This window comes from Lontra canadensis, unplaced genomic scaffold (assembly GCF_010015895.1).
Source record: "Lontra canadensis isolate GAN:19392208 unplaced genomic scaffold, GSC_riverotter_1.0 scaffold105, whole genome shotgun sequence".
Taxonomy (NCBI): Eukaryota; Metazoa; Chordata; class Mammalia; order Carnivora; family Mustelidae; genus Lontra; species Lontra canadensis.
The window spans coordinates 4,636,411-4,658,821 of NW_022631099.1; the positions used below are offsets into that span (position 1 = coordinate 4,636,411).

General features: G+C 47.1%; 1 protein-coding gene across 14 annotated transcripts in view; it reads left to right on the plus strand.

The window, feature by feature from the left end:
• Positions 1-22,411, plus strand: part of PTPRT (protein tyrosine phosphatase receptor type T) — a 1,045,273-nt gene that overhangs the window by 845,345 nt on the left and 177,517 nt on the right. For 9 of the 14 annotated variants that reach the window (XM_032838508.1, XM_032838515.1, XM_032838509.1 and 6 more), the window contains one exon: positions 6,363-6,419. The exons of the other annotated variants lie outside the window; for them this stretch is intronic. In XM_032838508.1, coding sequence (XP_032694399.1) covers positions 6,363-6,419 — 57 coding nt within the window. The remainder of the gene's footprint in view (positions 1-6,362; positions 6,420-22,411) is intronic. 14 annotated transcript variants of the gene reach the window in all.

The window sequence follows — 22,411 nt, forward strand, 5'->3', positions numbered from 1 at the left end:
CCAGCATTTTCTCTTCTCTCTTCATAATGAATTCTCACCCCTGCAGAGACTGGCAGGACAATAAATACCCATTCTTCAGTGAAATGCCCTCATTTTGCTGATACTAAGACTAGAGCCAAGAAGAGGAAATGATGTGTCCTCGGATTCCTTAACCCTAAGATAACATGTTACAGGTGGTGTGAGAAGCCAAGCACGATGTAGGAATTATCTCCTATCAGATAGGAAATGCCCACTGCCTGTCCTCCCCTCTTCTGTCGATCTAATTCTGTATGGAAGGTTCTGTCTTATATGAAGCTTCTCTGAGAGGCTCCATGGAAAAATGGGGAATTAGAGTCACCTGGATTCAAATCCCATGTCCAAAGCTTAACTGTTTGACCTTAGATAAATCAAACCCCTATTAGTCTATCACACCCATTTTAGGCCAGAGGTCATTGACTCTTTCTCCCAGTTATTTGAGATAATGCCCATAAAAGGTCAAGAATATAACAGATGATAAACATCTTGAGCTTCCCTCCGTCATTCTTCTGAACCTTCTCTGATAGGAGACCTAGAGGTCCAAGCCTCTCATTGCTATTCTCTGAGGAAGAAAAGCCAAAGCCTGGACTCTAGTCATTTCCCCTACCATTCCACAAATCACATGTTTATCAGATGGACTCAGGCTAGATCCAAAGTACAGAAACAGAGGCAAAGGAATGATGCTGACCCCAGCTCTTAGTCTTTAAGCTCTTCCACTATAGGTGATTATGTTTAGATGAGATTCTAGTAATCCTATTTTTATTGACTGAGTGTAGCATTTTGCTCATGCACCTGTTAGCCTTTGACTGTAGCGTTTTTTCTTTTCTCATGATCTACCCAGCAATTTCAGGAGGGACTCAGGACCACAGGATGCCCAAATCTAGCCATGGTAGCTGGAGTCAAGACCCCAGTGAAGGATCACTTATGAAAGGTAGACTGTAGTGAGTCCATCTATTGGAAGACTCTTGGCTATTGTTCAGACCTTAGAAATCCTACCAGATTTTTTTTTAAGATTTTATTTTTTTATTTGATAGAGAGAGATCACAAGTAGGCAGAGATGTAGGCAGAGAGAGAGAGAGGAGGAAGCAGGTTCCCTGCTGAACAGAGAGCCTGATGCGGGGCTTGATTCCAGGACCCTGAGAACATGACCTGAGCCGAAGGCAGAGGCTTAACCCACTGGGCCACCGAGGCACCCAGAAATCCTACAGATTTTAAGAGGGGAAAGCCCAGGGTGTGTGCTTGGTGGTTAGGGTAGGGTAGTGCTGTTTCTCCCTATGCAAGCCCAATGAAGTGAATTTTCCCCAATGGGGGTTCTCAGAATTGCTTGCGTGTAACAAGGTTGCCTTGACCCTTGGCCCCTTTTGTTCTCACCCAGTGCTCTCTATGCCCTAAAATGCCAAAGGAATAATGTGGCTTTTCCTGAAGGTTTTATGACAACACAGAAGGAGAGAATTAAGTCATAAGTAGGCTAAAAGTAACCAAAAATGGCATTCAAATATCCCAACCCATTAATATTTTTCTTGCTACAACTACTGGTACCGCTCCTTAGTCTTCTTATATCCTTCTCCTATCCCTACTCTCTAGACTGTTCAAACTGCTCCTCCACACTGCCAACACACATACATACCTTTTCCACACCCCACTCAGGAAGACAAAGCTGGTACAGTGGAGTCCAGGAAAACCAAAACCACAACCAACACTTGTCCTTCAAGCATGTCCTTGGGAAGTCTCAATTCATCCCTGTGAACTAGAGATGAGAATTATCTACCCAAGACCTGAGACACCTGAGTTGACCTTAGCTCAAATCTGATGCTGCAAAGCAATTACATCTTACAAAGGGAATAGCAGGCTTTTAAAATTATGAGTCAAAGAAAGGGGGATATCTGGGTAGGCTGAAGCCAAGGGCTAGAAATAGAAGAAGGTTCCATTAGAGCTTTCTCTGATGGGGTTTCATGTAGTGTTGAAGGAGCGGGGTGGTGAAGGGGGGCTTAATGAAAATTAACCATCTACTGTGTACCAGTCACAGGCCTATGTATGCTGACGTGAGTTGACAATGCAATGATAGAATTAAAACCTGGCATGTATTGTGCACTAAATAAATAGTGATCATCCTTATTACCCTTACTTTAAAAATGAAGTGGTAGAAGCCCAGAAAGGTTGAATAAAGACCTCAAGGATCCATAGAATTGTAGCTGAGCTCTAACTCTAAAGCTCATGGCATTCCCATGGCACCATTTTGAATCTTGTCAGTGACACAGACTGGGTGAGATTCTATGAGCCACTGTCAGAGTCTCCTATCTCCTATCTGTTAAACCCTTCCATGCCTCTTTTCCAGAAATAGTTGATAGTAGAATCTTTAGGGTGTGATGGGTCTTTTGTCTCTTTGGCAGTGTCCAGGATAAGTCCTGGAATTCGCAGCAGACCCGATACCACAAAGAGCCCTCAGCCTTCCATGTTACTACAAGATACTGAAGCTGATAAACCAAGAAGTTAGTCTTCAAGGTTATCTGCTTCAATATCATCTTTAGCCCATTAGTATCTCTTTCTACTCAACATTCTTCGCTTTAGAAGGGAATAAAAGTCAAAAGGGAAGTCTGAGACACTCAGCATTCTGACCTCCTTCTTTGCATGGTCTTACCATTTTAATTAATTAATTTTCATATAAATATATAGGAACATAGGCTGGAAATATGGAGAGAGTGGAGTCATGAAGCCTCTAACAGAAAAGCTGTATGATGGGGAACCAGGTGATAGAAGAAAAGACAAGAGACTAGTACCTTTCCTTCTCCTGGATTAGTTAGGATAGGAAAGGCTTTGCTGCAATAACAAATGAATACCCAAATATCAGTAGCTTGATACCAAAAAAGTTTGTTGTTATGCCATCTAGAATATATGTGGCCTCATAAAAACCCCACAGCAGGGGAAGAGAAAGTGTGGGATTAGTAATCTAGAACTTGAATACCTCACTTAGAAATGACTTGTGTCACTTCCACTTACATGGCCTTGATGAGACTTTGATTCTTCTGTGTGCCTAAGGAGGAGAGATAGGCCAGGTACCAGAAAACACTTGTCATCTCTACCCAACAGTTTTGAGCCCCTTTCCTCTTTCAGCTTCCCTTTATGTCCTACTGAGACCCATGATCCATTACTTATCTTCTGCTCTTCCACCCACTAGGAAGACCTCTTCCCATCCCACCACCTGTCCAGCTATACCTCTGTTTCTGCCCCTCATAGCTGAGCACTGCTGCTCAGCAGAGTTGTAACCCTAGGTTGGTAGGGTGGGGAGACTCCCCCAGGCCTGTCAACCAGGCTTCAACTATTAGAGAAACTAGTAGAGAAACTGAAACTCAGAAATGTAATTTTCCAAGCAACACAGCTAGCAGATAAATACTAAGCCGGAATTTCACTTATTCATTTAGTTCTTAATAAACACATATTGAGTGCAACTTACTATATTGATTGTGGCCTCTTGTCCCAGATGGGTTAAGAACTTTGTCTTTGGATTTGGAGAGTCTTTGATTCTAGGCTGGAAAAGGCGCTTAACTGCTCTGTGACTTGGTTTCCCCATCTGTAAAACAGCAACAATATCACCACTTACTTCATGGGGCTAACGTAAGAATTTAATGGGCCAATGCATGTAAAGTGCTTCATGCAATGCTGAGCTTATAATAAGCACTCCACAAATAGCTAGCGGGAGAACAGCAAACAGATAAATTATATCAATATGGCGTGATGAAGTGCTGTGATGAAGGTAAATCCAGGATGCTGTGGGAGCCGAGAAGGGAAACATAAATTGGTTTAGGTTATGCCTTCTCAGGAACGTGGTTATTGAGACAAGTTTTGAAAGAGTGACAGTTATCATACTGAACAAGGCTGGAGAGTAAGGCAGGAGATCTTCCGAGTTGAGGAAGTAGCATGTGCAGATTGTTGGAGACAGGAAGCATGCTGAACTTGAATGGGTCAAAGCAAAGGAATAGATGCCTATGTGACCAGAGTCCAGGAGTGATCAGAGGTGGGGCTGAAGGAGAGAGCAAGGCCAGGACACTGAAGACTATGTATAACCCCAGAGCATATATATGAACTTGGTCCTGAGACCATGGGAGCCGTTGGAGGTGTTTAAGCAGACCACCTTATAAGGTGGATCAGAGATGGGGATCTGGGGCACAGACAAGGCAAGACCATGGGGAGAACAGGTAGGAAGCCACTGAAATAGGCCAGGTGGGAACACCAAAGTCATATCCTCTCTCAACCTTCCGTTTCTTTTTGACATGTGAGCCATGTCCTGCCTATCTCCAAGGGTGGGGAAAAATTAATAAAAGTAGCCACTTAGAATAAGGTTGGCAAACTGTTTTGTAAAGGGCCAGATAGTAAATATTTTCAGTTTTGCAGGCTACATGGTCTCTGTCACACATACTCAACTTGGTCATGGTAGCACAGAAAGCAGCCATAGGTAAGAAATATAAAATGAGCATGACCATGTTCCAATAAAAGTTTATTTATGGACACTGAAATAAGAATTTTATATAATCTTCATGTGTCATAAAATATTACTCTTCTTTTTGGTTTTATTTCCCCCAACTGATGAATCACTAAATTCTGCCCCTGAAACTAATAATATTCTATAAGTTAAAAAAATTGAATTTAAATAAAAAATTTAAAAATAACAAATAAAAATTTTTTAAAAGTAAGGTCAAATAGCAAACACCCCATTTACAAGTGTAAAAACCATTCCTAACTCATGGCCAGGCAGAAAACTCTGAGAACCCAGATTTGACCCACAAGCCAGAGTTCACTGACCTCTGACTTAGCATGTACTTTGAAAATGGTGACGCTTCCATACCGTTAAGGGGAGGAATATTATGATGACAATTGACTGGCAGTTATGTTTTATAGTATATCATGACCTTGCTTAAGCTTGCTATTTATGTGTTTTTTTTTTTTTAAATGATGTACTTCCTGTTTATCAGTTGGTCTGGAGTGCCCTACCTCTCTCCTCATTTTGCATAAGGGCTTTATACAGTTTTGTTGATGAATCACTAGAGGAACATGTAGGCTTTCACCAAGCATTAGACACCTTCCTGCCCTTTATATAATTTTCTTTACAGAGACAAGTAGTCAGTTTCAAAGGCCCAGGAGCATTCGTCATGCAAACCAGGATTTAAATACTGCCTCTGCCCGTTACTAGTTCTGTGACCTTGAGCAAGTTATATCCATGCTCTGATTCATTTCTTCACCTGTTCATTCATTTGTTCAACAAATATTCCCAGAGTCCCTACTACATGCCAGGTACAAAACAAGATCACAGGAGCGCTTAGTAAATGAAACGCGGTGACTTCCTTCAAGGAGCTTACAGAGTTAAGGCAAAGGTGGGCACTAAGAACAGGGCGGGGTTATTGCTGTGAGAAAGGAAGATTGGCGTGTTATGGGAAGACAGAGTGGGGTATCTGTCCCATACACGGTGAGATACCAGAGACTCCCAAGAAAGGAGCTCCAACTGATTCCTGAAGGGTGAGTGGTTGCTAGTCGGGTAGAGGGGTAGAAAGGGAGTGTATTCCTCACAAGGTGATGAGCCTGGGTAAGGTCTACAGACAAGAATGTAGCAGGCTATTGATGATGGAGAGGACTTTGTTGTCCTTGGGGCAGAGAGTGTGGAGGGACAGGCAAGGATCTCATCACTGAGGGTCTGTGCTGGAGAAGGGGCTCTGAGGTTTCCCTTACTGATGCCTTTTAGCCGTAGGGTGGAGGGTGGATTGAAAGGGAGCAAGACTGGAGGCAGGAGGACCAGCAAGGAAGGTGGTATTTTGAGCGCTCCCCAGTGAAGCGTGCGGGTGGCTTGAACCAAGTGGAAATGAGATTGGAGAGAAGAGCGAGGCTTTGAGAGCCTTCCTAGAGAAGACTTACTGAGGCATGCTGAGGGTTTAGACGTGGGAGGTCAGTAAAAAGGAGAGGCAAAGGATGACTCCCGGATTCCTCCATGGAGCCGCTACGTGGGTGGGGCCACCATTTACTAAGAAAGCAGAGCGGGAGAGAAGACGGGGCGTGGAAAGATGATGGGGCTCATTTATAATAATACTGACTTTTCCGGGTTGTTCTCCGTCTTAGATACCTAGCAGAGTACCTGGCATGTCGTGGGTGCTTGATAAATGCTGACTCTTACCCTCGTTTCATTTTTAAAAATCGATTGCAGCCTTGTTTTGTTAGATCGTGATGTTCTTTTGCTGTTTAGCGTGAGCTCTTCAGAGCCACAAGAACTGTAGTCTTGTTCACCATGCCGCTTGTTTTCATGTGTGTTTCTTTCTCTCCTTCTCTTCTGCATGCTGCCTGGGGACTGGCTTCCTTGTGGTCAGCACCAATGGGCAGCGCCCAGGTGACCCCGGGGACTCCACTCTGCCTCCTCACCACAGGTGACCACCAGAGCCCCGGGCGGGTGGGAAGGAATTGAGCATGGCCCATGCTCAGGGCGTCCTTCAGGCCAGGTGCACCAGAGAGGAACTGGCAGTCCCTCCACGCCACCCACCTGTCCACCCATTTACTCTTCCAGCCACCCACCCACCCATTCGCCCACCCACCCACCTCTCTACCCCTCCCTTCATCCATGCAGCTACCCACTCATCCATTCCACTGATGCTTACTAAGTACCTGCTATGTGCCAGGCACTGTTCTAGGCATGGAGGGATGCAGTGATGAGGAAAAGACCTGTTCCTATGCCTTTCTGGGAAGGGAGAAAGCCACCCTAATCAATGCACAACGATAACTGTGAGGGGGACTACAAAGGAGAGGTGTGTGGTGTTCAAACACAAACATACTCGGAGCTCAGAGTATGTGTCCACAGAAGTGACAGCTCAGCCATGGTCTGAGTTTGGGGAAGTGGACCTTCTGTGTCTGTGCTTAGAATGGGACTGGATCTGGCTGTGATCCCAGGCCTCCCCCGTGTGCTGGACAAGCCCTTTAAATGTGATGGTCCCCACCTCTCCTGCGTGTTAGGTGAGAATCATAATGGCTGCCTCTAAGAGGGCGCCATTTGCTTCTAGAATCTGCACGTGCAGAGTCTTCTGGAGTTATACTCCGAGGCCACACGAGATAATGAGTGTGGAAGGGCTGGAGTAAGAGTGCCCAGCCTAGGGGAGGTATTTGTGTGAAGGATATCAGCCCCTTTCCTCAAACATGCTGTAGTTTGACCACATTTCCCATTAGCATCTGCCTCTCTTCAAAGACTGGGATGCAGAGCCCACCTGTGTCAGAGGCTGATGCCTATGGCAGGTCCTACAGACCAAAGAGACCCCACTGCCCTAAAGGTGAGACTCTAGGGCCCTTTCTTGTTAGTGGAAGTCCTTGGTGATTTCAGATCTTTACCTGATGCCTGTCTCAAGCGTGGTTGCTCAGACAGTGGCCTCCTTTCTACCAGTCTCTGACTGGCCAGTTTGTCATGGCAGGAGAGGGGGTATGGCCGGCAGGGATGACTGGAGTCTGGCCATTTGGTACCTCATGGTCCACTTCTGTCCACCCTCTTCCCCAAAGTCAGAAATATGACTGCTAGTGAATGTCTTCGGCTAGTTACTGTAGACCCGGAGCCCGAGATAGAGATTCCTGTGCAAATGACTCATGGAAGAGATTTCTCAGGAGACAAAGTCAGGGAGGCAGGATAGGGCAGGATGTGGAGGCCTGTGGCAGCTTGAGCCCTCAGAAACCTCACCTTGAAGCCAAGGGGCCAGCAGTTGTGCCACAATGCCAGCCGGCCATTGGCTGCGGGCTGTCATGGGAGTGCACAGGCCCCTGGAGAGGCCACTCGCCTTTGCCTTACGGTCCTTCTGCCAGGAAGGAGGCATCTGTGAGCCTTTAGCAGCCAGAACCCACAGCTGCTGGACGCCTGGTGTACCAGTCTGGGAAAGGAGATACTGGGTGAGTCAACAGCATTCACTGCAGCCCAGCTGTCCCTGCCCCCAACCCCCATAGCTCAGCACGCCCCTGCCAATGCTACAGGAATGTCATCATAATCCCTCCCCACCTAGATGGCCTTAAGCAAGCTGCATAGCCTTTTACCATCTGTAAATCTCATTGTCACACTTTTGAGTCCTGTTACAGATCACTGTTAGGTGGCCCTAGAGACTGCCCTGTTCGACAGCCACACGTAGTAGGCCTTCAGGAAATGTCAGCCCCCTGTCATCCCCCATCACAGGCCCACCAGCCTCGCCCTCACCCCCGGGGAGGTAGGGATTCGCATGCAGAAGCATGGTCATGGTGAGGAGAGAGGGACTCTCACCACCGTGCGCACACCCACTCTAGCGAGATACCGCGCGTCCCCGGAGCCCGTGTGGGAGTTCCATTTCCGCTGGGCCATTGTTCTCTGGCATCTCTTCAAGTTGAGTGGTCTGATAATGTTTTCTTTAAACGGAGCCAATTCCTTTTCGGGCGCATTTGTTCTTCCCTCTTGCCTCTGAGGTGTCTGAATGTTCCTCCTCTGACAGGTTGATTTCATCGTGTTCCATTTGTTTCTCGGCCCTATTTGATGGTGAGGGGCCTGCGAGTGTTTCTCTCGGAGCAGAATGTCTCTTTCAGACGGGGTGTTTGCTCGTGCTCATCTCCTGGAAGCAAGAAGGGCCGGTGGGAAGGACCGGTAGAAATCATAACTGCCGGCTGTGCGGGATGGGGGCAGTAGACCAGAAGCTCAGGAAGCCTCTTTTCGGGTTGGCAACAGGCCGGAGAACCGTGGAACCACATCATGTAGCAGGGAAGAGGCTGACATTGGGAACAGAGGCTGTGTTCAGCTCTCAGCCCTGCCACCTTCTGGCCTCAGGATGGTGGGCAAGTGATTTCTCCTCTTTGGGCTTCCTTCTCTTCTGGAGTGGGGACCGTGGCACCCCTGGCAGTAGTTAATCATGAGAACTGGGTATGGTGACAGCCTTAACCTCTTTGCTCAGCTAACTCCAGCTAGCTCTGCAGGTCTGTGACATCCTGGCTGTGCTCGGGGGCTGGGCTCCTCAACCTCGGCATGAGGGACATTTGGGGATGGATGCTTGTCTGTCGTGGGGGGCTGTCCTGTGCCTGGCAGGATGCTTAGCAGCACGTCTGGCTTCTACCCACTAGATGCCAGTAGCACTTCATCCCTCAATTATGACAACCAACTCTATCTCCAGACAGTCCGCAGGGTCCCTGAGGGGCAATAGCTCCCCTTGTGGAAATCCTCCAGAGCTGCCCCGTTCAATAAAAATAGAACTGGGACTATGTATAGAAGTTTACATTTTTAAAAAAGATCTTATTTAGTTATTTATTTGAGAGAGCAAGAGAGAGAACGAGAGAGCACAAGCAGAGGGAGCGGCAGGCAGAGGGAGAGGGAGAAGCAGGCTCCCACTGAGCAGGGAGCCCGATGCAGGGCTTGATCCCAGGACCATGAGATCATGACCTGAGCCAAAGACAAACACTTAACCAAGTGAGCCGCCCAGGCACCTATAATTTTATGTTTTTTAGAGTCACATTAAAAAAGAAAAAAAAAACAGATGAAATTAATTTTAATAGATATTATTTAACCCAGTGCCGATAAAGTTTTACCATTTTAACATGCATTCTGTATTTTCAAATTACTAGTGAAAGGTATTTTACATTTTTTTTTGCACTAAATCTTTGCAATCTGGTATACATTTTCCATTTACAACACATCTCAGTTCAGACGCTAGATTTTAAACAGATTTAAAATGAAATATAGCCTTAAAAAGGTAAACATTATGTTTAATAAGTAAACATACTTCATACTAATTTTTAAATTTAAATTCATTAAAATAAATCATAAAATAAATTTTAAAACTCGCTTCCTCAGTCACTCTAGCCACATTTCAGGTGCTCAGTGACCGCATGTGGCTTAGTGGCTACCATGTTGGACAGCACAGATCTAGAGGCAATAAAAATTTTTTTGACCATATTTGTGCCCTACTGGTGAACAGAAGTGTATATGCACGGAGACATGACTCAGTAAATGTTCAGTTCCTTTGTTTGACTTACACACACACACACACACACACACACACACACAGGGACATTTGGTATGTCTGGAAGTGTATTTGGTTGTCATTAGTGGGTATGAGGGTGAAGGCTGGGGATTCTTGCCTTGCAAAAATAAGGTCTCATGGCCAGGGTTAGGTGGGTTTTTTTTGTTTTTGTTTTTTTGTAGTGGGATGACTTGTGGCTGTGGTGGACAAGTGCCAAGCTAACATTTCACCTGAAGGACTTGGGACCCCATGGACCCACCGCTGCAGAAGTTACCCCTTCTCTGGCTCCGGTAGTAACTCAGCCAGGCCTCCAGGCAGCAGTGTGGGACCCTGGGTCCAACTGGAGGCTGGAGAATATGCACTAATGGTCAGCCATGCTCTTGAGTTGAACCCCTGCCAGACCCAGATTCACCACCTTGACTGTGCCCAGTCCCCATTGTCAGTACTCCACAAGATGGGCTTTGGGCTAAGCCCTCATATGGAGCCCAAACTCCATTCCTTAAAACTGGGGGACTTGGGCACATCACACAGCCTTTCTGAGCCCAGGTCCTATCTGTGAGATAATGTGGATGAGTCCCAGACTGACCAGGCTCGCTGGTGGCAAGGGTCGTCAGAGGGAAGGGATGCGTTTCTGACCCAGCTCCTGCTGGAGAGGGTATCAAGTGGACCTCCCCTCTGTCATTCCTTTCTTTCCTGTCCACATCACGGGAAAACTCTCTGTTGTTATTTTCCTGGCAGTTTTTAAAATCAGAGCCTTGCTGCAGTAGCAGAATTCAGGCCATAAAACACTCTTGGAGACTGCTTTGCCTCTAAAGCAACTTGCCCAGGGATGGCTTATAAATTCTGGACCCAGGTAGAGTTTGAGCCTTTGCAATAAAACTGTGTCGGCCCAGAGCAGATGGGGAAGCAGCACGGCAGTCTCCTGAGGGCTCAGTGTGGTGCCTGGTGGCCTCCGCAGCCTCAGACACCCCGGGGTCTCAGCGACCCTCTCAGGGAGGCTATGCCCCCTGGCAAAGGAGGACAGATGGTGTGAGAACAGGAGCTGGAAGCAGTAAAACCAGATGTAGTGCTCTGGAAAAGGCTGAAACCCAAGCACCCCCCATGATGGGACTGTGCTAGGTGGAGAGAGGCGGAAGGAAGACCCACAGTGGGGGACACAGCCTGCCAGGCTGGCTGGAGAGAGGTGGCAGCTCTGGGAAATAGTAGCATCAGGGATATCTAGCAAGCTGAGGAAAAGAATACTAGAACAGCTAAGACATGTTACAGATTTCCTACATGCTGTGCTTGTGCAAAGGGTTTCCCATTATTAGTGTACTTCCCCCGTAGAGTGCTGTTAGCATTCTCATTTATGGAGGTGGAAACTGAGGCTCTGATCATTGGAAATCACAAAGCTCAAGGATGATAAATTTCTCTGGACAGTCTGCACTCCTACCCAGCATGTTCTAAGCCCAGGGTCCACATTAGTGAGTACCTATTATGTGCCAAGAACCAGGAAATACCAGAGCAGAGGGGTTCAGCACTATGCCTCAAAAATCACATCATGACTAGCAGCGGGACTTAGAGCCACAGAGAGGTTATGTAAGCTGTCCCATTTCGTTATCAGCAAAATGGAGATATTAATAATAATTAGTTGTTAAGAAGAATAAGGGAGAAAAATAAGCATTAAGTACTTGGATTTCTGCTCTTGCTATTATTACTATCCTAAACCCATTTTACAGATGAGGAAATTGAGATCCAGACAGGAGGGGTGGGGAGCAGGCAACTGTGGTGAAATTCAGGCAGGTGGCTGGACCGGAACTGTGCTTCCCGAGAAACGTGGGAGATGGGGGGTAAGAGTTAAGAGCCTGTCAGAGCCTCAGCCTAAAATGTCAAGCAGGGTTCATAAATTTAGGGGCTCCTGAGGGAGTTAGGATATTAAGTGGGAGGCTGGACCCAGTTGCATGGCAACCCAGCTGCTGTGATGGCCAAGGCAAAAGGAGGACAATGAGTCGAGGCTACATGATGCTGAGGTCCCTGAGCCTTCCTCCTGGGCGTCCTCCAGTTCCCCTTGACCCAGGCCTCACTGGTCCCAAGGCTCAGGCCAGGGCTGTCTGCATGTGAGGGGCAGGGACTGCAGCTGGAGGTCAGAGAGGAAGGTGACATTCAGGATCCAGGCCGACACAGTTCTTCCCTCCGTTTGGCTGTTGGCATGGCTGCAGGCAGAGCACGGAAGGAGCGCGGTACTCGATCAAGCACACCAGAATGCCATCTTTGTCAGCAGTCTTACAATAGATGCTCATGATGGGCACAAGGCTCTGGGACCATTCTGGCTGGCAGCTTCTGCATCCAGTCTCCCTGCTGAATCAGCAGCCTTGGTGCAGAAGAGGAAGGCATTTTTCTGGCATGCTGCTGTCCCGTGGGGTGTTCCTATAGCAAGTGAATGTTTCTGTTGCCTACAAAACAAGCATCATACATGACTGAGGTCTTCACTATACCTTTTCTGGCTTGGGTTATTCTCCGTTGACCAAGGAGAAACCAGTCTCCGGGCTTTATGCAAACTGCCATTACATTCAGATTCAGAATCCCAGGGCCATCCTTGCTCCTCTTTGGTACTACATGGGACCAACACTGCCTCCAGAATCTCTCCTGGATCTCTCCTTTCCTCGTCACTGCTTCTCATGTCCAGGATCCATTACATCTTGCTCAGATTAGTGTCCAAATTCCAGACTGGTGCCCTTCCCGTGTATGCTTCCCTGAACCTTAGTGACGGTCCAGCAGTAAGCGTCTCTCCTGATGGAAATGCCTCCAGGCTCCCCTGTGCTTTGAGAGAATCAGCCTCCATCAAAGACCCTCACTCTCTAGTTGCTCTCCCGACCTCTTCCGTCCTTGGCATCCTGTGCCCCGTTCACCCCGATTATCTTAGCAGGACCTGCCTTCTCGCACTCCCTCCCTTCGCTGGGATGCTCTCCCTCTGAGGTCTCCCTTACCCCCTAAGATCAAGTCCAGACAAAACTGTTCCTGACCCCCCCACCCACCTACCCACTGTCTCAGGCTGCACTGAGAGGAGATGCTCAACTGGCCAGGCCAATGTGCCCAGAGGACCCCCTGAGTCAGCCCTGAGTGAGGGAGCCCCGCCAGCATGGCCAGTTCATGTCCCAAGCACACCATCTTGGAGCTGTTTGCTCTGTGTCACGTCTTAGTCCGTGCCCGTCACACTTATAATGGTCATTCACCTGACCCCATGCATGAGTGGACTTACAGGTGAGTGGATGATTAATGCTCATAGAGCATGTGCCAAGCATAGGGTGCTTCCCTGACAACACCCTCTGTCTCCACCCACGAAGGTCCCAACACGTCCCCTGGCTCACCTTCTTCCATTTGGTTAGGCTGATGGTGAGTCAGTGAGTACTGGTTTACAACCCAGAATTTGAACTCTCTGCAGCCCCACCTGCCAAGCTTCTTAGGGACTGATTCTCTGGAGTTTCTGAATGGAGGTCCCCGAAGTCTGCTGGTTTGGCCTCACATAGGCTCTCCTGGGCTCCCCTGGTGCTGGTCCAGGGGCAGTCAGGCTTGTAGGCAGAAACTCTGGTCTGTGTCTCAGAACTCCAAGCCTGCCCCTGCAGGCAACGGCCATGGCTGCAAACGTTTTGGACCCTGCTTCTGCCCTCGGTCATCTCTCCTGACACAGAGCTGCTTTTGCATCCATCCTTTGGGGAGGAGCGTAGATCAGCTTTTAGTACAGAACACAGTGATTCAGTGTTTCTGCTTCCAAAAGCCAAGGGGCAAAAGCTAGAAGAAAGAAAACATGTTCACAGTGGATTTGCCTGGAATCTCAACAATCGATGCTATTCCCGCTGCTGGTTTTATTACCCAAGCTCAATTTCATTGCACTAATCTGAATGCCGTGCGGCGTGTTTATCGGCCGTTCCCTCTGATCTGCCTGTGCTTCCACTAATCCTTCCTGTAGATTTCTTGTTCCCTCCCGTGCCTCTTTTCCTGTCCAGACTCAGATGCTCACCGCAAGCACTATATACCAGAGGCAAGATCTGGACAAGGCTACCCAGGCTGGGTAGATCTTTGCCTCTCCTCCAAATTCCTACCCCTTTGGGTCAGGTAATGTGATCACTCCTTGAGGGATCAGCTTCACCAGAGGCGGTGGGAAAGAACTGAATTATGTCTCTGAGGAATTATAATTCTGAGGAATTATGTCCCTGGGGACACCTTGATCTGGTGCACCCTAAGCTAGACAGACAAATAAAGCCAGGACATTCCGGCTTTCTGGAAGCCCCTGTTGCTGCTCGGTTCATGACTGAGCAGGAGTGTCCCATCCTCTTCCCACATATAGTGTGATTGAGCTAACCTTTATCAGCGATTGCATTTTACTTGGTGAAATGCTAAGACCTCCCTCCGTCCACAGCCCATTCCCAGATCGCTTAGCTGAGCTTATCCTGCTGTTAATGGGTCCAATATCTTTCCCAAAAAGATGGGTGGAAGTCCTAACCCCCAGTTCCTGGTAGTGTGATCTTGTTCGGAAAGAGGGTCTTTGCAGATGTAATTAGTTAAGATGAAGCATGGGGCAGGCTATAATCCAGTGAGACTGAGGTCCTTATCAGAAGGAAACATTGGGGTGCCTGGGTGGCTCGATTGATTAAGCATCTGACTCTTGGTTTTGGTTCAGGTCATGATCTCAGGGTTGTGAGATCAAGCCCCACGTTGGGCTCTGCCCTTAGCTCAGAATCTGCTTAAGATTCTCTTTCCTTTTCCCTCTACCCTTCCCCGCCCCCCCACAGTTGGGTGTGTATGCAAACACTCTCTAAATTAGATAAGTAAATCCTTAAAAAAAGAAAAGGAGATATCAGGCAAAGGCTGATACATGGGAGAACACTGCGTGGTGACTGAGACAGAGCAGAATGTTGTAGCCACAGGCAGGGGACTTCCAAGGACCTCGGCAAACCTGCAGCAAACCTGTGGCGGGAAGGGGCAAGGAAGGATTCTACCTGCTCTCACAGGAGGAATCCTGGACGTCTTCATTTTGGACTTCTCCCCTCTAGAACTGTGAGGGAGTACATTTCTGTTGCTTTAAGCCACTCAAATGGTGGTACTTTGGGATGACAGCCCTACAAAACTAATACACTTGGAAACATGGGGATCCAGAGCCCTGGGCGGTGGGCAGGAGTCCACCCTCAAGGCTGTACCATTACAGTGGCGTGGAGAGGCCTCAGTGATACCAAGACCAAAAGCTGTCCTCCCTCCCAGAGCGTTTCTTGAGCCCACACTGTGAAGTCTCCTTGTGGACTGTTTTCTGCATTTGGCTCACAGCTAGCCTCTGACCTTCCTCTTTTGGGTTCTGCTTCCTGCTTATGAACAGTCCTCGCATCTGTTACTTGTCACATCCTGGCCTTGGCCTCTGCCTCACCAACCAGGCTGTGGTAACCTGTTCTTGGCATCCTGGTGTTATGTGACCTGTCTGCCATCCCAATGGGCTTTGGGACACATGACTGTTGACTGCTCATGAGAAGGCTTCCCTCATTCCACAGGAAGAATACAGTCTGTTCAGGGTGTCCACACCCTCCCTCACACTGTCTGTGCCACCTCATGCTGGCTGCCTGGACTCTAGGGAGCCAGGGTAGGGAGGGGAGAAAGGAGGTCACTGGGTGGTCTCAGGGATACCCATGACATGTCCCATACCACTGATGACATGTGAAAACCAAGTTTGTAGTTAAGTTTTGCCTAAGTAGTCCTGCGTGCCCCTCCCTGTACACACTTGTGTTAGCTTTGATTTTTGGCTCGCACACTTCTCTCTCCCACCAAGTAGCGAGCTCCCAGACAGCAGGATTGTCTCTGAATTACCTTGCATGCCCAGCGCCTTGCTGTCCTCACCATCAGTGTTAAGTCCTAGCACCTCTCATCAGGCGATGTCCAGGACTTTTCCTCTGTGGCCTAGAGTTGAGTTGGTGCTAATGAGGTCAAGGTAAGGGGTGTAATCCATTTGGAGGTCACTTAGCTTTGTCCAGTCCATTCCATGGGCTAAGTATTATTACTGTCCAAAGTCCAAACACAACTCTAGGCATAGGTTGCCTCTTCACCATGAATGGGTGTAGACTGACCATCAGACCACTCCTAAACTCCAACCACAGGCCAGCTCCTGCTCCCTCCTTTAGATGTGACCCCTACCTCAGCCACATCCTGCTCTTTAACCTTAACTATGATCTGACTCTTAAAGCAGTCTTCAAAGTGTACCCAACTCTAACCATAGCTCATGGTCCTACTCTAGTAAGTCCTGGCACTCTGGGCTTCTGGGCACAAGAAGGAGCAGTTGGAGCTATGGAAGTGTAAAGGAATTCTCGGCCCACCAGTGGTGAAGTCTTTGAAAGGGCATACCTTCCCAGGGATGCATCAGTAATGACAAGGCCCGACATTGGTCGGGCATGACTCCTCTTAAATAAGTCTTTAATGCTAACTTCTGAATGCATTAAAAAAAACAATTTCCAATAAAGGAGTTTTCTTGCACCCAGGAGAGATTCGCCATGGGGGTCTTACATAGCTTTCCTACTGTATGTAACACAACTGAATTAGAATTTGACCTACACAGAGCGTTTGCTGTGTAAAGCAGGATCTACCTGGAAACCGATGCAGGAGATGCTGAGGACCAAGCGGAATCAGCACTTGAAGAACAATTTATTTGAGTGGCCGAAGTGCTTTCAAACAATCAATTAAAGCTATTCCCATCTCACGGGGTGCTAACCTCCATTTAAGGCTGAAAAAGAGGGCAACCTGTGTCAGCAGTATTTAGCAGTTTTAGCTGGATGGGTTGTGATGAAGTCAATTCCAACCTCTTAGGACCAGCTGGGTGATATTGAGGGAGGCCAGGATATTAGAAATCTGTATCTTCTTTACACTTAACTCAGTACTTATTAAATGGTTTTTCTCCAGCAAGGGTAGAGCTATCTTTGAAAAACCTGTGTCTCTGTAGTGTTTTCCAGCTCCTTGACATTGACTCTGAGTTAAATCTTGGCCAAAAGCAATTACTGTCATATGATGAATTGAGGCAATTTATTTATTACTCGCGAAACATCCTAGGTGATGTCACTTAGAAGAATGATGGAATAATCTTTCTCGAGCACTCCATAGTCAACGAGACCTAGTGAGGGAGGCACTGTTCCCAGGTGTGGGGGAGGTAGTTGGAAATTTTAAAAAATTAGTCATCGTGGGAACAGAGAAAGAGTATTAGGAGTAAAGGAGACAACAGTTACTTAAACTTGAGCAAGGCTTGCCTCCCTGTGTAGTTATACGGGATGCTATGGTGCCTAAATATCAAGAAAGGAATTATAGGGAAATCCCAGAGATTAATAATAAAACTGAACTCAATGTGTTAAGGGCTTAGAGATGGTGGTTGATATACAAGGAAAGTGAAAAAGGATGAGGGAACTTAAGTTTAAAAGGTCAAGTTTAAGTATCATTTGAGCAAAGTCTGTATAATTTGGCCCATATAACAAGATTCACATGACATGTTCATCAATCCCTTCGATATTAGAATATGATATGTTGGCAAGAGGGCATAAGGGGAGATAATCTTCAAGAAAAGCGGTTATGGAATGGAGCTGCATGATACAGCAGGGACAGGCATATAGACAAAGACTGCTTAACCTGGCTCATTCTAGATCAAAATACCAGTAAGCATTACCTGCTGAATGACCCAGTTTAACACTTACCTTTCCTGAAAGCTAGCCACAAGGTCTCTGCCTTGGCCTTGACTCTGGCTGAAATTAACACACAGTCCTGGGCCTTCCTCCCGATTGACAAGCCCAGACACCTCTCAAAAGTGGCAACGGGGTGAACACCATCACTTGTTCATAGGTTACCCTCAGTGGCCCTTCGCCCGTTTGGCCTCACATCCCTCCTTTGCTCTTCCTTTGCTGGCTGAGATGTGCAGGTAACCCTGGCAGGCTGTGTTTCCTGGGCCCCATGTCAACTGGCATGTAGGTTTGGCCAAGAGGAGACATTAATTGTACAGTAAGAAGGAGGAGAAGACTTCTTCCTGTTGGCCTCAGGCACCTTCTTGGACAATGGCTATGTACCTTCCATGACTCCATTTCTCCCTGAGGTCTACCAGACTTCCAACTTCTTTTGGGTGATCCTTACCTCTGGGCTCTGATGAGGACCACCACATCCTTTTGTCTCTCCAGTCTATGCTGGGTAATGGCTTTTGGTGTCAGTACCATCTGGGCTGCCTCATCCATCCTCTCCTGATGCCTATGTATCCGTTCTCTAGCAAATTTGCTCTATTTTACATGTTTGGAGTGGTTTCCCTTTTCCTGGTTGGATGCTGACGGATGCAGAGCCTGTGCTGATGTCTAGTGATTATTCCTTCCTTTAGTAAACAGTAAGGGAAAAATTCTGATTTAATCATCCAGTCTATATGGTTTTTTTCCCCCTATATCAACATCACACTTACTCTTTCAAAATATCTGGAATCCACATTTTTCCATTAAAAAAAAAATCAACAACAGCATTTGTTTCTCCCCAGGCTTCTCGCACCCCTCCTGTTTGCTACAATTTCAGTCCTCAAAGACTGCCAAAGTAGTTCATGATCACAATTACAAATGCTCTCAATGCCTTGGGATGCAATTTGTAAAGTCTGGAGGCTTGAATCTAATGAAATATCCAGATGCTTTCCTACCAACTTTTATTCCTGATCTTGGACTTAAATTCCATTTTAAAAATAGCCCACCATTCTAAGAATTCGCTTCCAGCAAAATCAAGAATGGATATGGTGCATACCTGACTTCAGAAGAGCCGGAAGGTTGCCCAGCTTCCTTATCTTTTCCCTGTTGTCTCCTCTTGGCAACCCATTGCCCCATAATCAGAGATATCTGCAATCCTTAAAACCTTCACTGGCATAGAGGTACCAGCTCCCAAGTCAGAGTTTGAAAGGTTTTCTCCGCTGGGTGCCAGATGCATGCAAAGCCAGAGTAAAGACAGAGAAACTCTTCGAGGAAAGAAGTCATTAAGGAGACGGGGTAAACTGCCAGCACAGTAAGATTGGGGGATAATACGTCCTTGGATAGCTAAGAGGGGACCGTGTGTTTTAAAGATTGCAGCTTTTAGGAATGGTGTTCCCGAGAGCCAACTTCCTTTTTTTACCATCAGCAATGATCACCAGCATGGGTTATGCATCCCCTGGGATGTCCTTGGTTTTATCAGTTGCAATTAGATGTTCTTTATCTGAGACCTCTATTTTTGCTCCAAATCTTCACAGGGAAATCCTCTGAAGTAAAGCTATGGAATTGGGCCTGTAGCCAGTGAGAGCACTTTGAGAATGAATCATTAATCCCTTGTTGCCAAATTTTGTTATTGCTGCCATTAAGTCATCCAGATGTAAGCCTGATACAGGCCTCGCCTATTGGATGAAAGTGAAGTGAATAATTCCAGGGGCTCTGCCTGCCTTCATCCTAAGGATCAAATGAACTCAGGCAGCAGAGTGCAAGGAAGCATGGCCCCAGCACCCACAGCACACCCACAGTTAATAGACACAGGAAACTCCTGCTACCACCCTGGACCCAGCTCCAGGGCCATGCCATCACTATATCACATGTGTGAGCAGTTCCTCAGAGTTCATCAAACATTTTTATTTCTGTTATTACATTTGATCCTTAGAAAATTCCTGTGAACTTGGCATTTACTCACTCTCTTACAAATGAGGATATCAAATCACCTGGTGGTTAATCGCTTTGATCAAGGTCACACAACTGATTAGTTATGGAGTCTGGATGTAAACTCATGTTTTTCTGGTCTGCAACCCATTGCTTTTGATCGATCTCATAAAACCATAGAATCTTGGCTTCCAGAAGTGTATAAGAAAGCATGTAGTCCTTCTGCATGATGGGAAAACACCAAGTTTCCACATAGTGTCTTTCACTATTGGTGACACATTCTCCTGCTTTTGTGGATGACTCGGAGATTTGGAGTTAGACCGCATGGGAGTCCCGTATCTCTAAGGAGAATGTCTCTCACCCTGAGCATGGGTATCACTAGAATCAAGGGATGCTGAGCTGAGGTGGGAAGCAGTGTCAATAAGCAAAGAAGAGAGGTCAGTATCCCATCACAGGGATTAGGTTTGGTGAAGCATCCAGGAAGCCCAGGAGGTAAGAACAGGTGGACACAAAGTGGGCAGGTAAAAAGTAAGGCCAACTCTGGAACAGGACTTGGGAACCATGACTGCATTCATGCTCCTCTCTGTATCATAATGCTGCCTACGGGGGCTGGACCTGAGCCTCTGCTGAATAGTGCTTCCACATAAAAACCTTTCCTTGTGTTGGTCCCTAATCTGCCCCTGTCACTCTACCCATTGATATTAACTCCAGTCTTTGAAATTGAAGGGACCAGTCTATTCCATCTTCTGCAATGGCCTTTCAGCTTTTCGAAGGCAAGAACCAAGTTTCATCTGCATCTTCCATTCTCTAGGCTGAAAAGTCCTGACCTGACTGCTGTTCCTCCAAAGTCAGTGATCTCTGAATTGCAGTGTGCACCTGATTCACAACCAGACCTTGTTAACATGCAGGTGCTGACTCATTAGATCTGGGATGGGGCCCAAGATTCTGCCTTTGTAATAAGATCCCAGGCAATGCTGATGCTTCTGGTCTTCAGACCACACTTTGAGTGGCAAGGCTCTCGGCCTGTCTTTACCCTGGAAGCACCTTTCAGATGCTAGAGTCAATTGGTTAAGACTCACCAGAGTGGTCTGACTAGTGCAGTGTTAAGCAAACCTAATTGCCCTTGTTGGATAGCAGGAGTCCTTGAGGGATATAACCTGGGATGGTTGCTTGGAAACATGGGAAGAGGCAGTAGGAAAGTAAAATGTAGTGACTCCGTCCTTTGTATGGAGAAGATATTGAGGGAGAGGGAAGACTTCATGAGACCAAGAGCTCTCCTTTGGGCCCAGGTTTCCATATGCAGCAGTGAGTAGGTAGTCCACTGAAAGCCAGATGTGAACTCTGAGCTGGAGCCAAGAGGGATCTGGATTCTAAGCCATCCTAAATTTCGTGGACAGAGATCAGGGGTGGCATCAGCTGCTTTAAGAGGACTGGCTCAGCGTTGGGAGTGCTCAGAGGTGAAAGGTCCGGGTATAAGGTTGAGCACGAAGCCTCATGTCAGAGACAGTAGTCTCCTGTTAGTACAGGCTGAGCTCACAAGATTGTTTTTGATGACTGCATCACACTGGGGACTCATGTAGAGCCTTGAAGTTCCTCCAGTTGGATGAATTTACCACCTGGTGCTTAGCTGCCAGTTCTGATTTACGTGGACTGTTCTCAGGCTGTCTCCCAGTGGAGGACAGAAATGAAGAGAACATCCAAGTCCCTCCACCTTCTCTCAGGAGACTCCCATCCCCATCCCTGCTTAGCAGATAGAAGTTACCCAAAACCAGAAACAGGGCTTTTTAGAGACTGGGGACTGATATGGCACTAACTTTGACTCTCATGAAAAGGATGGGCTTAGAGCAAAAGCAACACAATTACCATATTCCTTAAGGGCTCTCAGTTCTACCTCTGAAAAGTTCCCTTGGATTTCTGGTCAGTGAGCCACGTGGCCAGCCTTCTTTGTGGACACAGCCCTGGCATTTCCTTAATTGCAACTATATCAAGGACAGATCATTATAGTGATAAGAGGGTGAACCCTGTACACAGAGTCCTGCTCTGGAACCCACTAGTTATATGGCCTTGGACAGGTCATTTAACCCTTCCATGAAGTTTTCTTATCTATATAAAAGGGAAAACAAAACTAGCATCTTCTGAGTTTTGTGATGATTAAATGACCTCAAAAATGAAAATTGTTTGGCACATTACTTGGCACCCCGTAATGGATCAGTCCATTTAAGCTGAATTTTTTAAAAAATCATAGTAATTGAGCTTCTGTTTACCAGTGCTTACCTGAGACAGCCCATCGCATTGCTAGCAGGCCCCATCAAAAGGCAACCCTTGAGGTGCCTGGGTGGCTCAGTGGGTTAAGCCTCTGCCTTCGGCTCAGGTCATGGTCTCAGGGTCCTGGGATTGAGCCCTACATCAGGCTCTCTGCTCAGTGGGGAGCCTGCTTTCCGTCCCCCACCCCCGCCTTTCTCTCTGCCTACTTGTGATCTCTCTCTAGGTTAAATAAATAAATAAAATATTTAAGAAAAAAAAAAAAAGGCAACCATTATGTGCTTCCCTGTAAGTCCTATCACAGGGTCCCATCTGCGCCATTGAGCACTTAGATCTAAGCCTCATGGGGATACTTCTGACTCTGAACCAGGAGCAAGGCTAGCCCATGCTTGGTCTCCATCCCTTTCTTCTTCTTCTCAGATGGAGGAACCCCACAGGAATGCTATCTGGCCGTCAGTCCCAGAGCCATCTCCTCTATTCCTGTACCCCCTTTCAACATGGTTGGCATACTTCCTTTTTGAA